The 12,625-nt window shown below is 35.3% G+C and overlaps 1 protein-coding gene across 13 annotated transcripts in view; it reads right to left on the minus strand.

The window, feature by feature from the left end:
* The window catches only part of LOC136040963 (muscle calcium channel subunit alpha-1-like), a 220,922-nt gene that overhangs the window by 84,318 nt on the left and 123,979 nt on the right, over window positions 1-12,625 (minus strand). For 9 of the 13 annotated variants that reach the window (XM_065725427.1, XM_065725420.1, XM_065725421.1 and 6 more), the window contains 2 exons: window positions 8,401-8,587; window positions 2,761-2,890 (listed from right to left, as the gene is read on the minus strand). In XM_065725427.1, coding sequence (XP_065581499.1) covers window positions 2,761-2,890; window positions 8,401-8,587 — 317 coding nt within the window. The remainder of the gene's footprint in view (window positions 1-2,760; window positions 2,891-8,400; window positions 8,588-12,625) is intronic. The other 4 variants (XM_065725425.1, XM_065725428.1, XM_065725424.1 and 1 more) reach the window with 1 other exon arrangement.

Consider the following 12,625-nt stretch of genomic DNA (forward strand, 5'->3'; position numbering starts at 1 on the left):
CTTAAAGAATTGGGACAAAACTTACGATTTAGTGTAAAGAGCGAGGTATTAACGAGGGTACAAACCCCCTCGTATACATCATAAAAATATAAGGTTATGAAAGTTTGTTACGTAAGTTAATTCTTAAGTTACGCATATTTTTTACTAATAAAAACTACTACTACTACTAATAACTCACTGCAGCACCAAGCCGCCTGAGGCCAACACAGCTACGCACGCTCCTCCTCCAACCTAATCTATTTAAAGCCTCCCTCTTTACACCCTCCCAGGAAGTTCCCATTTCCTTTAAATCCTAATAAAATCCTAATAAAATCCTAATAAAATCCTAATTTAAATCCTAATAAAAACTAATAAAAACGTTCGTTAAAATTAAAAGTTCTAGTTGCCTTTTTAAGTAACCGAAAAATTACAGGGCAACTAGGCCTCCTTCCTCACCCCTTATTTCTCAAAATCATCTGATCAAAACTAAGAGAAAGCCATTTAGCCAAAAAAGGAATTAATATGCAAATTTCATTTTAATAATTTATGTGCGGAGAGCCAAAACCAAACATGCATTAATTCAAAAACGTTCAGAAATTAAATAAAAAAAAACTAATTTTTTTAGCTGAAAGTAAGGAGCGACATTAAAACTTAAAACGAACAGAAATTACTCCGTATATGAAATGGGTTGTCCCCTCCACAATCCCTCGCTCTTTACGCTAAAGTTTGACTTTTTGCCACAATTCTACTTTTTAAAACAATTAAAAGCTTTAGCGTAAAGAGCGAGGGATTGTGGAGGGGACAACCCATTTCATATACGGAGTAATTTCTGTTCGTTTTAACTTTTAATGTCGCTCCTTACTTTCAGCTAAAAAAATTAGTTTTTTTTATTTAATAGAGTTAAAGTCGTATCGTAAAATTTATTGATTCCGTGGCCGGTAAAGACTATTGAGAACTTTATGAATTATTATTTAATTTTCTGCCGGCCACTTCAGGATTTTTCTTTTTTTTTTTTTTTTACTGCGTCGATTATGTATTTTAATCAAGCGCTAGTTTTTCAGCCTTCTACAAATATAGGGGAATATAACGAACTAGTTTGTTCGAAACAGTTTTTCAGAAATATCTTGCGTAAATCGCAAAGGAGCAATTTTTTGAACATTCCTTGAAAGTTGTACCTAATAGCACTACGCTTAGTTATAGCAGAAATCGCAGTGGTAGTAGTAGTAGTAAGTGCGCACTTAGTGCCTTTTGGTTAGTTCGAAGTGCCCCTCAACATACTTTTAAGTTTCAACTTAATGCTCAAAGCAATTCCTGAGGTATTGCTGACACACCGATTTTACGATCTACATGTAAGTAATATTTTTTAATTTAGATCAACACCCCTTATCATTCCCTGAAAACTTCACTTTAAAACCCTTAGATTCAGAAGTAGCAACAGTTTCGATCGTAGAAATAGCATTAATAGCCATATTAGTCATAGTGATAGTACATACCTTAGTAGTAGTCGTCATAGTGGTAGTAGGATTATTAGTTTATTCGATTGGACATTGAAGGTTCTAGTGGCCCTTTTTAAGGGTTAAAAGTGACTGGAAGGTAACCAGCCCCTCTCGCATGCACCTTTATTCCAATCAAATTTTGAGACAGCCATTTTGTTCAGCACAGTTGAAAAATCCAATAACTACATACCTAGGGATATCTACTCCCAACAGCCCTCAGGGCAAGGGCGGTAAGTTATGCGATTCGCCCATTGTTTACATGCAGTATTTGTTATGTGGAAATGGGGGCACACTTGAACCTTGGTGTCCAAATATGCCAAATGCATTCAGGCAAAGCTTTCGGAGAATCTGTAGGGGAGTGTTAAACTAAATCAAAATACACTATAGGCATCATGGCAGTCAAAAGGGCGTATCTCAAATGTGGCTTAGGGTATTAAGTTGGAACGTCGGGGAATGATGAAGGGGACGATTAATTGACGAAAAAATATATACACGATAATACTACAACTACTAATACTACAGGTTGAGGGTTTCATATTACTCAGAACAATGCAAATTTAACATATTGGGACTTCCCTATATCGACCCTTCCCTACAGCTCCCAAGGGTGTTCTAGGTATAAACGTCTGTTATACCTAAGAATAACATCTTAATAGTTTGTCTGTCATATTAGTGTTTCTATTATATCATAAATCCCGTGTTCTACATAATTTTATTAGTTACACTACCTCCAAGATCGTGTTTAAACTACATAAGACTTTCTTAATCCCCCTCCCCACTACACCCTAAAAATATTTGTTGGTCCTGAAGGTTTAGAACTGTTATTTTTTCTTTGTTTCATTCTAAGGGCTGAGGAGCTCTTTTTTGAAAAAAAAATGTTTCAAGTTTTCAATTCGTAGTCATAAATTCTAATACTTAAAAAAAGAACAAAAAAAACAGTCAGATAGAGCAAATACAGCTAAATCAGATAGTTTTTTTTCAACCAGAGAAGCAGCGAAAATCAGACTATAAAGGTTTTACATGGCAGAACGAGTCTCCAGTAGCCATTGTTGGGGTGCTTTTAATGAAATTACATTTTTTTAGATGGATTTGATTTGTCATTCCTCTCTGCTGGGATTGCCCGATTTAGAAAACCAAAAATTTATTAGATGTGTGATGCTTACACAACCAGCGGCTGGCAATCAAAAGGTCATATATCTCTTTTGACTAATAGCAAACACAATTAGTTGTACTCTAGACTGAAAATTTTAACCCAGTAAAGCTGTAGGCTTTAAGGTTTACTTACCTGGTTCCTTTCCGAGTTCGCATTTAATGGGTCTTCGGCGGCAAGCATGGCTGACGAAATCAAAATACACACTAATATAATATTGCCAAAATAGTTGTGATTTGATATCCAATGACAAAAAACACGAAACCTGATAATATAGACAAGAAATTAGAGATACAGACAAATTTTATAAGTAATATAATCGAAAGAAAATCCGTAGTAAACAAAAAGGCTACTTAAATTCTTATCAACAATTGCATAGTTAGAATATCAAATGCGGTAAATTAAGCCAGTTATTCCTTGGAGAATTTTTATTTTTCAAAACAATCCTCTACTTTTCTAGGCGTCAGCACTGGTCGATGCTAGAATAGATAATTTGAATACAAGTAAACCACTTGAACATTAAAAAGTAAATATGAAAAAAAAAAATTTAAGCTGACAACGGTGACACCTTTGAAAAATTGCTCCTTAATTGGATCTATAAAGCTCGGAATTTATTATATTAAGAAAACATTTTGGAATGAACCCAGGTAATCGTCAGGAATCTGAAGACATTGTAATTTTAGTTTAAATTCAATATGAAACTACTGGTAACCTGACTGTCCATTTAAATGGAGCAATCCACTCGAAAGTGAAAGTGAAATGCTTTGATGAAACAACAGCTAGGTGGGACAACTCCAGAACATCCTCCCTGACATAAACCATAAAGATTAACTTCAACGTCAAATTGTAGCCCTTGCAACTTTTGAATATGTAATATCATACTCTTTCATCTAGCCGGAGGTCCAAACTTTTTTATAAGAAACGGATTTGTTAGACCCTTATTACTGTCTTGCAGAAGAATAAAACTCAAAGCATAAAAAGTTTAAAAAGTGAAATAGTGTTATTTTACATGTCCGCTACAAGATAATTCTATGAATCAGATTATTAAACAAAAAGAACATGCACACGAAAACCAAACGATTCTGAATAAATAATAACGCCTAAAAGGGAGAGCATAAGAACTACGAACTAAGAAAAAGCATAAATTCTTTTTTTTTTTAATTTGGTCGAAAAAGGAACAGGTTTTAGATCACTAGGCAAGGGCCTTCGCTAATAGTTAGGGAAACATTTTGGTTTTGTTCTTTCGCTATCGATTACCTATAAATATAATATCTACGGCATCAGCTCGTCCTCACCGACTCAATATCTGGCCAGGATACCAAAAAAAGGCAAACTAATTTGCATAAGTTTCTAAATTCTCATCCTTGAAGATGACTGTCCTTTAACAACCTAATTTCGTTTTGCCGAAGATGACCGTGGTATAAGGAGGGATTTAAGTATAAATATGGCTTATGATACAAATATGACTTTGTGGCCAATCGAATCTTATCACTTTTAATGGTTGGCATCGTTATATACTAAACCTACAATATCATATCAAACCCTAAAGCCTAATTAGTTATTTGGGTAAAATTCTAGTTGACTGACTTCTTGCTATCTCAGAAAGGGGTTAGGTTAGGAAAATGAAACTTTCAGGGATGGGTCTACAGGCTAAAGTATATCCCGGGAAGATATTTTAAAGTACCCATCTCCACTCCTTTTCCCTCTAGACAGCCCTGAAATTCGCCTACATGACAGGTCTATACCTATTGAAATTTTGACAAAACAACATTTTACCTTAATGTTCAGTTACCAGTTGCTTTTTCTCTGCCTTTAGCTCTGAAAATGCAATCCCTGTTATTTGAGTAGAATTCTGAGCCATATCACTGTTTTTTTTCAAAATTTAGGAAATGTACTTGCATATCTTTAAAACCTTATAAATTGGGATTGAGAAAAGTTGTGAAGCTGAAAACACTTTTGTTGTACTTCATTCAAGCCGAAGACCTATATTGCAAGGTTTCACTTTTATAGCACACACATTTTGAAGGTAATCAAAGGTCAAGGCCCTCTAGAGGGAGAAGGAGTGGAGGTAGGTACTTAAACTGATTTTAAGTTGTTTTAACTTGCTCTGGATGACAAACAGTAATAAACAATAAAATAACTGAGCTAAAAAAAGGAAAAAAGCAATAGGCAAATGTTAAAAATACACTTTTTAAATATACATTTTTTAATCATTATTACTTAGTAACGAAAGGGCTACAAGATTACCATCTAAAAATTCTTCATTTTCAGGTGTCCAAAAGTACTAATAGGCCATATATGTGTTAGTATCTAGTTCTACACAGGCACAATTTCTAACTATTTTTATTTCTTTTTTGCTTAGACGTTTGCTTTACGAGCCTTGAGCGTTATGAGGGTTACAATGGCCTTTTCTCCAATAATATCCAAGTTTAATACTCTATTCAACTTCTCCATGGACCAGCAAGGCTACTAATTGGCAAACAACGGTTTTTTTTGGATGAAACGATCAGCATGATTTTTGTCTCCATCTGTGATCAAGGAACATATTCTCTTTGCTCACTTTACTAACCGTCAGTTTTATTCGAGTAATTACAAAATATTTCTTCCTTCTGTGATTTCCGTTGCAATACAGTACTTTACGTAACTAAGCTATAAGCTTTGTATAGGACAATCTTGTTTTAATAGAATCTCCCGAACAGAAAATAATTTGAAAATTAAAAGGAGTTCATACGACTTTTCTATGGGCTTATACAGAAAATTTCTTATCCCACAACCTCTCCCCTCAATGTAGCTCCTTGTCCCAAAACTCCCTGCTCATATAATTCACTAACATTCAATTTACCAGTCCAACCCCTCGCCCTCTCAACAGATCCATATTCAGGAAAATTCCCAACCCAAAACTCTTCACCTACAGAACATTTCTATTGTATTTCATGTTCTAAGGTTCTAAAAACCTTTCATGTTATTGTATTTAAGGCTCTAAAAAATCAATAGATACATAGAAAAAACTAGCTTATTATGCTGATTCCAAATAAATATGATTCTTCAAGTTTAGTGTTACCTATCAAAAGTTACGAGCCTGAGAAAATTTGCCTGATTTTTGAAATAGGAGGGAAGCAACCACTAAAATTCAAGATATCTTATGAAAGTCGCACCATCAGATTCAGCATACCCGAGAATCCTACTGTAGAAGTTTTGAACTCCTATATACAAAAATGTGGAATTTTGTTATTTTGGCCAGAAGACAGATCACAGATGCGTGTTTATTTTTTTTTTTTCCCAGGAGTGATAGTGTTGAAATAATGGTCCAAGAAGATCAGAAGATGACGCATTCAAACGCAAATTAAAAGTACTAGTGCCCTTTTAAAGTGGCAAAAAAGATTGGAGGACAAATGGTCCCCCTCCAACGCCCATTTATTTTCCAAGATTATCTGATCAAAATGTTGAGTTAGCCATTTTGTTCAGTATAGCTGAACGATCAAATAACTACGTCTTTAGGGGTAAAATAACACCCCCCCCATAGTCCGAGGGGAGAGGCCTGTGAAATTTGCCCATTGTTTAAGTATAGTATCTGTTATTGGAAAGTATACAGGCATTTTTTGGGTGGGATTTTGTGCTTGGGGTGGATTTCCACTGGGAGAATCTTCCTTGGGGAGGGAAATTTCAGGGGGGTGGGTGAAAATTCCAGGGATAATTTTAAACGGCACAGATTTGACAGAATTCCTATAAGAAATTATTGTTAATTGTGAGGAAGATTTGAAAGAATTCCTATAAGAAATTATTGTTAATTGTCTTGCATTATCTTTGCCAACTCAATTTTGCATGCGGAGATGTTCCAGAGAAATTATCAGGAGGCTATTTTCCGCGTGTTTTGATTTCCGTATAAATTTTTATGGAAGGGGGCATTTCTGGAGTGATCGAGAAACCGATTAGAGATCAAAGTCTTTTTCAAATAAAAGTATGCTAAGAATAATTTTTCAGGCTAAATCGGCTTCAAGAAATTTTACGGGGAGGAGGATTTTCAGTGAGGATGGAACTTTCTAGAGGGAATTTGAAGGGGGGATGTACTTTACGTTGGATGAAATTTCAACAGAGAATTTTCCTTGAGAGGGAGGGTATATTTCATGGAAACTGAGCCAGATTTGCCTGAATTATTCAAAAAAAAGAACGGAACTTAAATAAAAAACAAGTTTTTTGTGATGAAAGTAAGGAGTAACAATAAAACTCAAAATGAACAGAAATTCTTCCGTATATGAAGGGTTGTCCCCTCCTCAAAACCTTGCTCTTTACGCTAAAGTTTGATTGTGTGTCCCAATTTTTAAGAATAGCTACTAAAAGACAAGGGTAGTTCACATAGAATAGGAAGCTTTTTTTTAAGTGCTAACAGTTTTAGCCGAGTTTTAATGTTGCTACTTACTTACAGTTAAAAGGAAATTGATTTTTTATCTAAATTTCACTGAAGCTGGCGTTCAAGAATTTTTAAGCCAAAAATCTTTTTTTGCAAAAGAACATTTATAAAATAAAAAAAAACATTTTTATAAATCTGTCGAGCGAAAAAAAAAATCATCAAAATTCACTTAAAGGAGTTTATCAAAACCCCAGCCCGCAAATTTGTCGGACAAAAAAGTCATTATCGGCTACGCCTTTTTTTCTAAACAGTTCACCTATTTCATTTTCAAGTGGTGCCACCTCAAAAAAAAAATTCTGCCTACAGCTTATATATATATATATATATATATATATATATATATATATATATATATATATATATATATATATATATATATATATATATATATATATATATATATATATATATATATATATATATATATATATATATATATGTATATATATATACATTCTGGTGTTGTGCTGAAGACAATCCCTGGACAAAGTGCCAAAATACCCACTGAATTGAATTTCACTGTCTTGGAAAAATTTCCCTATTGTTTCTAAGCTGTGCTTGATTGACATAGAAAGGCAGTGTGGTCTTAATCGCTATTTACGTCTATATCGACTCATCTTTTTCTTTGGCTACCAGGGAGTTGTACTTGAGGATTAGCTTCTGCTAGTAGCCAAAGTTCTCGTTTCATTTAGCTTTACTGAGTGTTTAGCTTTATTTTAGTTTTATTGTAAGTGTATTAAAAATTACAGACTAGTTTTGGCACAGTTTGCCTTTGTGTCTAGCATCTCCGTGTTTAATATGACGAATATGCTGATTGTTATGATGAAACACAGCGGTAAATTATTAAGCATGGTTTTAAGATATATGGACTCCCATGGAATTTGTTAATTTTTTGCATGATTTATTGGCTTTGTGTCTTACTCATCCGTTTTTAGTAAATATTTGGTTTACATATTTACGATGTTTGCTAATTTTTCACCTCCATCCGTTGAATTTCAGTGCTTTTTGATTGTTTTATCTCCCACTACCAAATCCCCACCTCAAGTTTCTATTTCTTCCATTTTTTTCCGAAGATTCAACCAGAATACAAAATTTTAATGTTCACATTGGTAAAAATCAGTTAAATATCGTTGACCTTCCTCGATCAATATAAGGCACTCGATACAACTAAAGGCAATCGTACTCTTTCAATATAACACTTGTATCTTGTGATGAGCCAAAATATATAGACCTTAGAAATAAACATTAAATTCGGATCATTAAAAAGCATGGTTGTTAAGCAAAATGCAATGCCAACTTTCACAGCCATGACACTAAATACAATCAGTCAATTTTAACAAATACATGCAAAAAACATAGAGTGTAACCTATTTTTGTGAGATAAAATGAAAAATGATGGATAAGGTGGTATTGAAGGAGTCCGTTTAGCCCGAATAGTGGGAATTCGTCTTGGACGTGCTTTAACTGGAAACACTGGCTCGTCGACTTCCGCATCAGTTTCAATTTCTTCAAATGTTTCTACCTCAGTTTCATCACCATTGCATGACAAATCGTCTAACGGAGAAATCACGTTTTCAAGTATAAGGAAAGATACAAAAGGTGAAAAAAAGAATACAATTGTTTTTGTCATGTTTATTTTTTTTATCTCCTTCAACATGGCCGTCACAATGATTTTACTTTGGGCGAAAAAATACAAAACTGTCTCATGCTGGGAGAGAATCACTTGGAACATGTGTCCAGTTTCATGAAGTTCTTTTGTTTTGACTAACTTTGACGGTATTTAGACTAGCCACTAAGTCAAATCATGGCTATGTCCCAATATTTAAGAAAAAATAGAAAGATAGCAAGGAGAGACGATATGATAAGCAAGGATGGTGATTGTTGAAAATCATTTATAAAGCACTTAACTTTTATTTTCAAAGAAGATGGGTGGGAAGGGTATTAGCAGGTAAAGAGGGAGTCAGCATGTCTTTGAGATGTATTCAAATTCTAGTTCCTAATATGAGTTTTATATATAACATGGAAGTATTTATCCATATCAATTGAAAAGCCTTAGTAATTCAAGTCCAGTAAAAACACTTTCGCAATCTAATTAAAAATGATTATGATGAATAACTCTCTTTTAACTCTTTTAGATAAAGTAAGTTAATTAGTACTAAGATTTCTGTTTATTATTAAGAAGCATTCAATTTATATTTTTGTTTTAAGAGAACAAGATAAAGGGGGCTTTTCCCAACAGAAAATCGTTCTTTTGCGCACGTATTCTTAGCAGCTCTTAGATCTTGTATTGACAATAATACCAGTTATCAATGACAGATATCAATGACAGATATCAATGACAGATATAATTTCTTATTCTATTCATGATTTTAACGCATGACATAGGATATTTTCCTTGAGGTAACTTCTATGCTTGGATCACATGAAATCCACAAATTCCCCGATATTTCAATATCCCCTATAAATTAACATGTTATTTACGTTGTGTTTGCTGTTTGTACGGATTTCGGTCCTTTAAGTAAAAACATATTCCCGCGCAGGCTATATACCTGTTACTCATAAACATTTGGAATTTGGAAGTAGTACCAGAAAAATTACAACTGAGATTTAACAACGGTTAGAATAAAAACAAACTTGCTGATCAAGTTCACATTCTGGACTTGGGGTGAAAATGACTATAAGTTACAGAAATTCTTTGTCCCATCCCTTCTATAAAAAACAAGAGCTAAGAGTTCATATGGCACTTGTGACAAGGTCGGAAGAGCCAAGAGCTCATGTGGTATGAGCTCTAGTAAAATTCTAAGAATCAATAGATTGATTTAAAAGGAAAACAAGAGACTTTATGCCGGTGAGGATTTAAAATAAGAGCTCTGAGACACGAGGTCCATCTAAATATCAAAATTCATTAAGATCCGATCACCCACTAGTAAGTTAAAAATACCGCATTTTTTTCTAATTTTTATTCTCTCTTCAGGTCCCCAAATGGTCGAATCAGGGAAAACGAATTTATCAAGTCAATTTGTGCAGGTCCCCGACACGCCTTCCAATTTCCATCGTCCTAACACGTCCAGAAGAACCGAACTCCCAAAGCACTGGACCCTGCCCCCTAACTCCTCAAAGGGAGTGGATCCAGTCCGGTTAATTAAATCACGTATCTACGACATTTGCTTATTCTACCCACCAAGTTTCATCCCGATGTCTCCAAGATTTCCGGTATCCCCCTACAATTCCCCCCCCCCAACGTCACAAGATCTGGTCGGGATTTAAAATATGAGCTCTGAGGCACTAGTTCCTTCTAAATATCAAATTTCATTAAGATCCGGTCACCCGTTCTTAAGTTAAAAATACCTAAATTTTTCTAATCTTTCGAATTAACAACACACACACACACACACACACACACACCCGACTCCCCCAAAGAGAGTGGATTCAGTCCGCTTATGTCAATCACGTATCTGAGACTTGTTCTCATTCTTCCCACCAAGTTTCATCCAGATCTTTCCACTCTAAGCGTTTTCCATGATTTCCCATTTCCCCCTCCAACTCCCCCAGCATCACCAGATACGGTCAGGATTTAAAATAAAAGCTCTGAGACACGAGATCCTTCTAAATATAAAATTTCATTAAGATCCGATCACCCATTCGTAAGTTAAAAATACCTCATTTTTTCAATTTTCCCTCTCCCTCCAGCCCCCCAGATGGTTGAATCGGGGAAGCGAATGTTATCAAGTCAATTTGTGCCGGTCACTGACACGCCTACCAATTTTCATCGTCATAGCACGTCCAGAAGCACCGAACTCGACAAAGCACCGGAATTCCCCCCACCCTCTAACTCCCCCAAAGAGAGCAGATCCGTTCCAATTATGTCAATCATGTATCTAGAACTTGTACTTATTCTTCCCATCAAGTTTCATCCCGATCTCTCAACTCTAAGCGTTTCCAAGATTTCCGGTTTCCAATGTTTCTGTTTCCCCCCTCCAACCCCCTATGCCCCCGGATCCAATTTAAATTAAAAATGGAGAATCTGAGACATAAGATCTTTCTATATATCCAGTTTTATTAAGATCTGATAACCCATTTGTGAGAAAAAGATACCTCGATTTTCACGTTTTCCAAGATTTCCGGTTTCCCCCTCTAACCCCCCCCCCCCCCACTGCCACCGGATCTGTTCGGGATTTAAAATAATTGCGTTGAAGCACAAAATCCTTCTAAATATCAAATTTCATTAAGATCTGATCACCCGTTCGTAAGTTACAAATAACTCATTTTTCTAATTTTTTTGAATTACCTCCCCCCTCCCGACTCCCCAAAGAGGTAGGATCTGGTCTGGTTATGTCACTCACGTATCTTGGACTTAACGTATCTCCACTCTAAGCGTTTTCCAAGATTTCTGGTCCCCCCCACCAACTCCCCTCAGTGACACTTGAAATTTTAGGTTTCCCCCTCCAACTCCTCCCAACGTCACCATATCCAGTCGGGATTTAAAATAAGAGCTCTGAGACGCGATATCCTTCTAAATGTAAAATTTCATCAAGATCCGATTACCCGTTCGTAAGTTGAAAATGACTTATTTTTTCTAATTTTTGCGAATTAACAATACCAAGTGCCATAAAGATAATGGTACTTGACGGTTATTGGAAACACATTCAAGAATTACGCTTAGGTTGCACCTCAGAAAAAAGGTTTCATAACTACAAAAACAAATGATGGATCATACAATACATTAGACCTAGACAGAATGCATTGGAATAAGAATACATTAGTTACGAGGTCCTTCTAAATATGAAGTTACATTACCCCCCAACGTCACCATATCTAGTCGGGATTTAAAATAAGAGCTCTGAGACGCGATATCCTTCTAAATGTTAAATTTCATTAAGATCCGATTACCCGTTCGTAAGTTGAAAATGACTCATTTTTTCTAATTTTTGCGAATTAACAATACCAAGTGCCATAAAGATAATGGTACTTGTCGGTTATTGGAAACACATTCAAGAATTACGCTTAGGTTGCACCTCAGAAAAACGGTTTCATAGCTACAAAAACAAATGATGGATCATACAATACATTAGACCTAGACAGAATGCATTGGACTTGTATAATTTGGCTATATATTTGCATATTAAAGGTGGGGATTGGTAGGGCTGGATCTAGAGGAAAATCTTGGGGGAGGCCCAATTTGACAAGCTAATGTGCAAAATATTAGGGGCTCAATGTGACAAAGGTGCCAATGAGCAAAATCTTGGGGAGGCCCAATGTGACAAGGGCGCCAATGAGCGAAATTTTGGGGGCCCAATGTGACAAAGGTGCCAATGAGCAAAATCTTGGGGGAGGCCCAATGTGACAAGGGCGCCAACAATTGACCAAATTGATAAATTTATCCTAAAAAAAAATGTAAGAAAAAAAGCAGGATAACAGGCCGCTAGAAAATTAGGTTAGGCTACGTTACTTTAGGTTAAGTTTCCATAATTTTGTTTCTTAAGTATCACGTATCATCATGTTTTGTTATTTTTCATTAGGATTAACCTAACTTACTGTTTAAGTGTGTTTTCAATGACGAACAAGTACAACAATAATGATCGGAAAATCGAT

This window comes from Artemia franciscana, chromosome 21, assembly GCF_032884065.1.
Source record: "Artemia franciscana chromosome 21, ASM3288406v1, whole genome shotgun sequence".
Lineage (NCBI taxonomy): Eukaryota > Metazoa > Arthropoda > Branchiopoda > Anostraca > Artemiidae > Artemia > Artemia franciscana.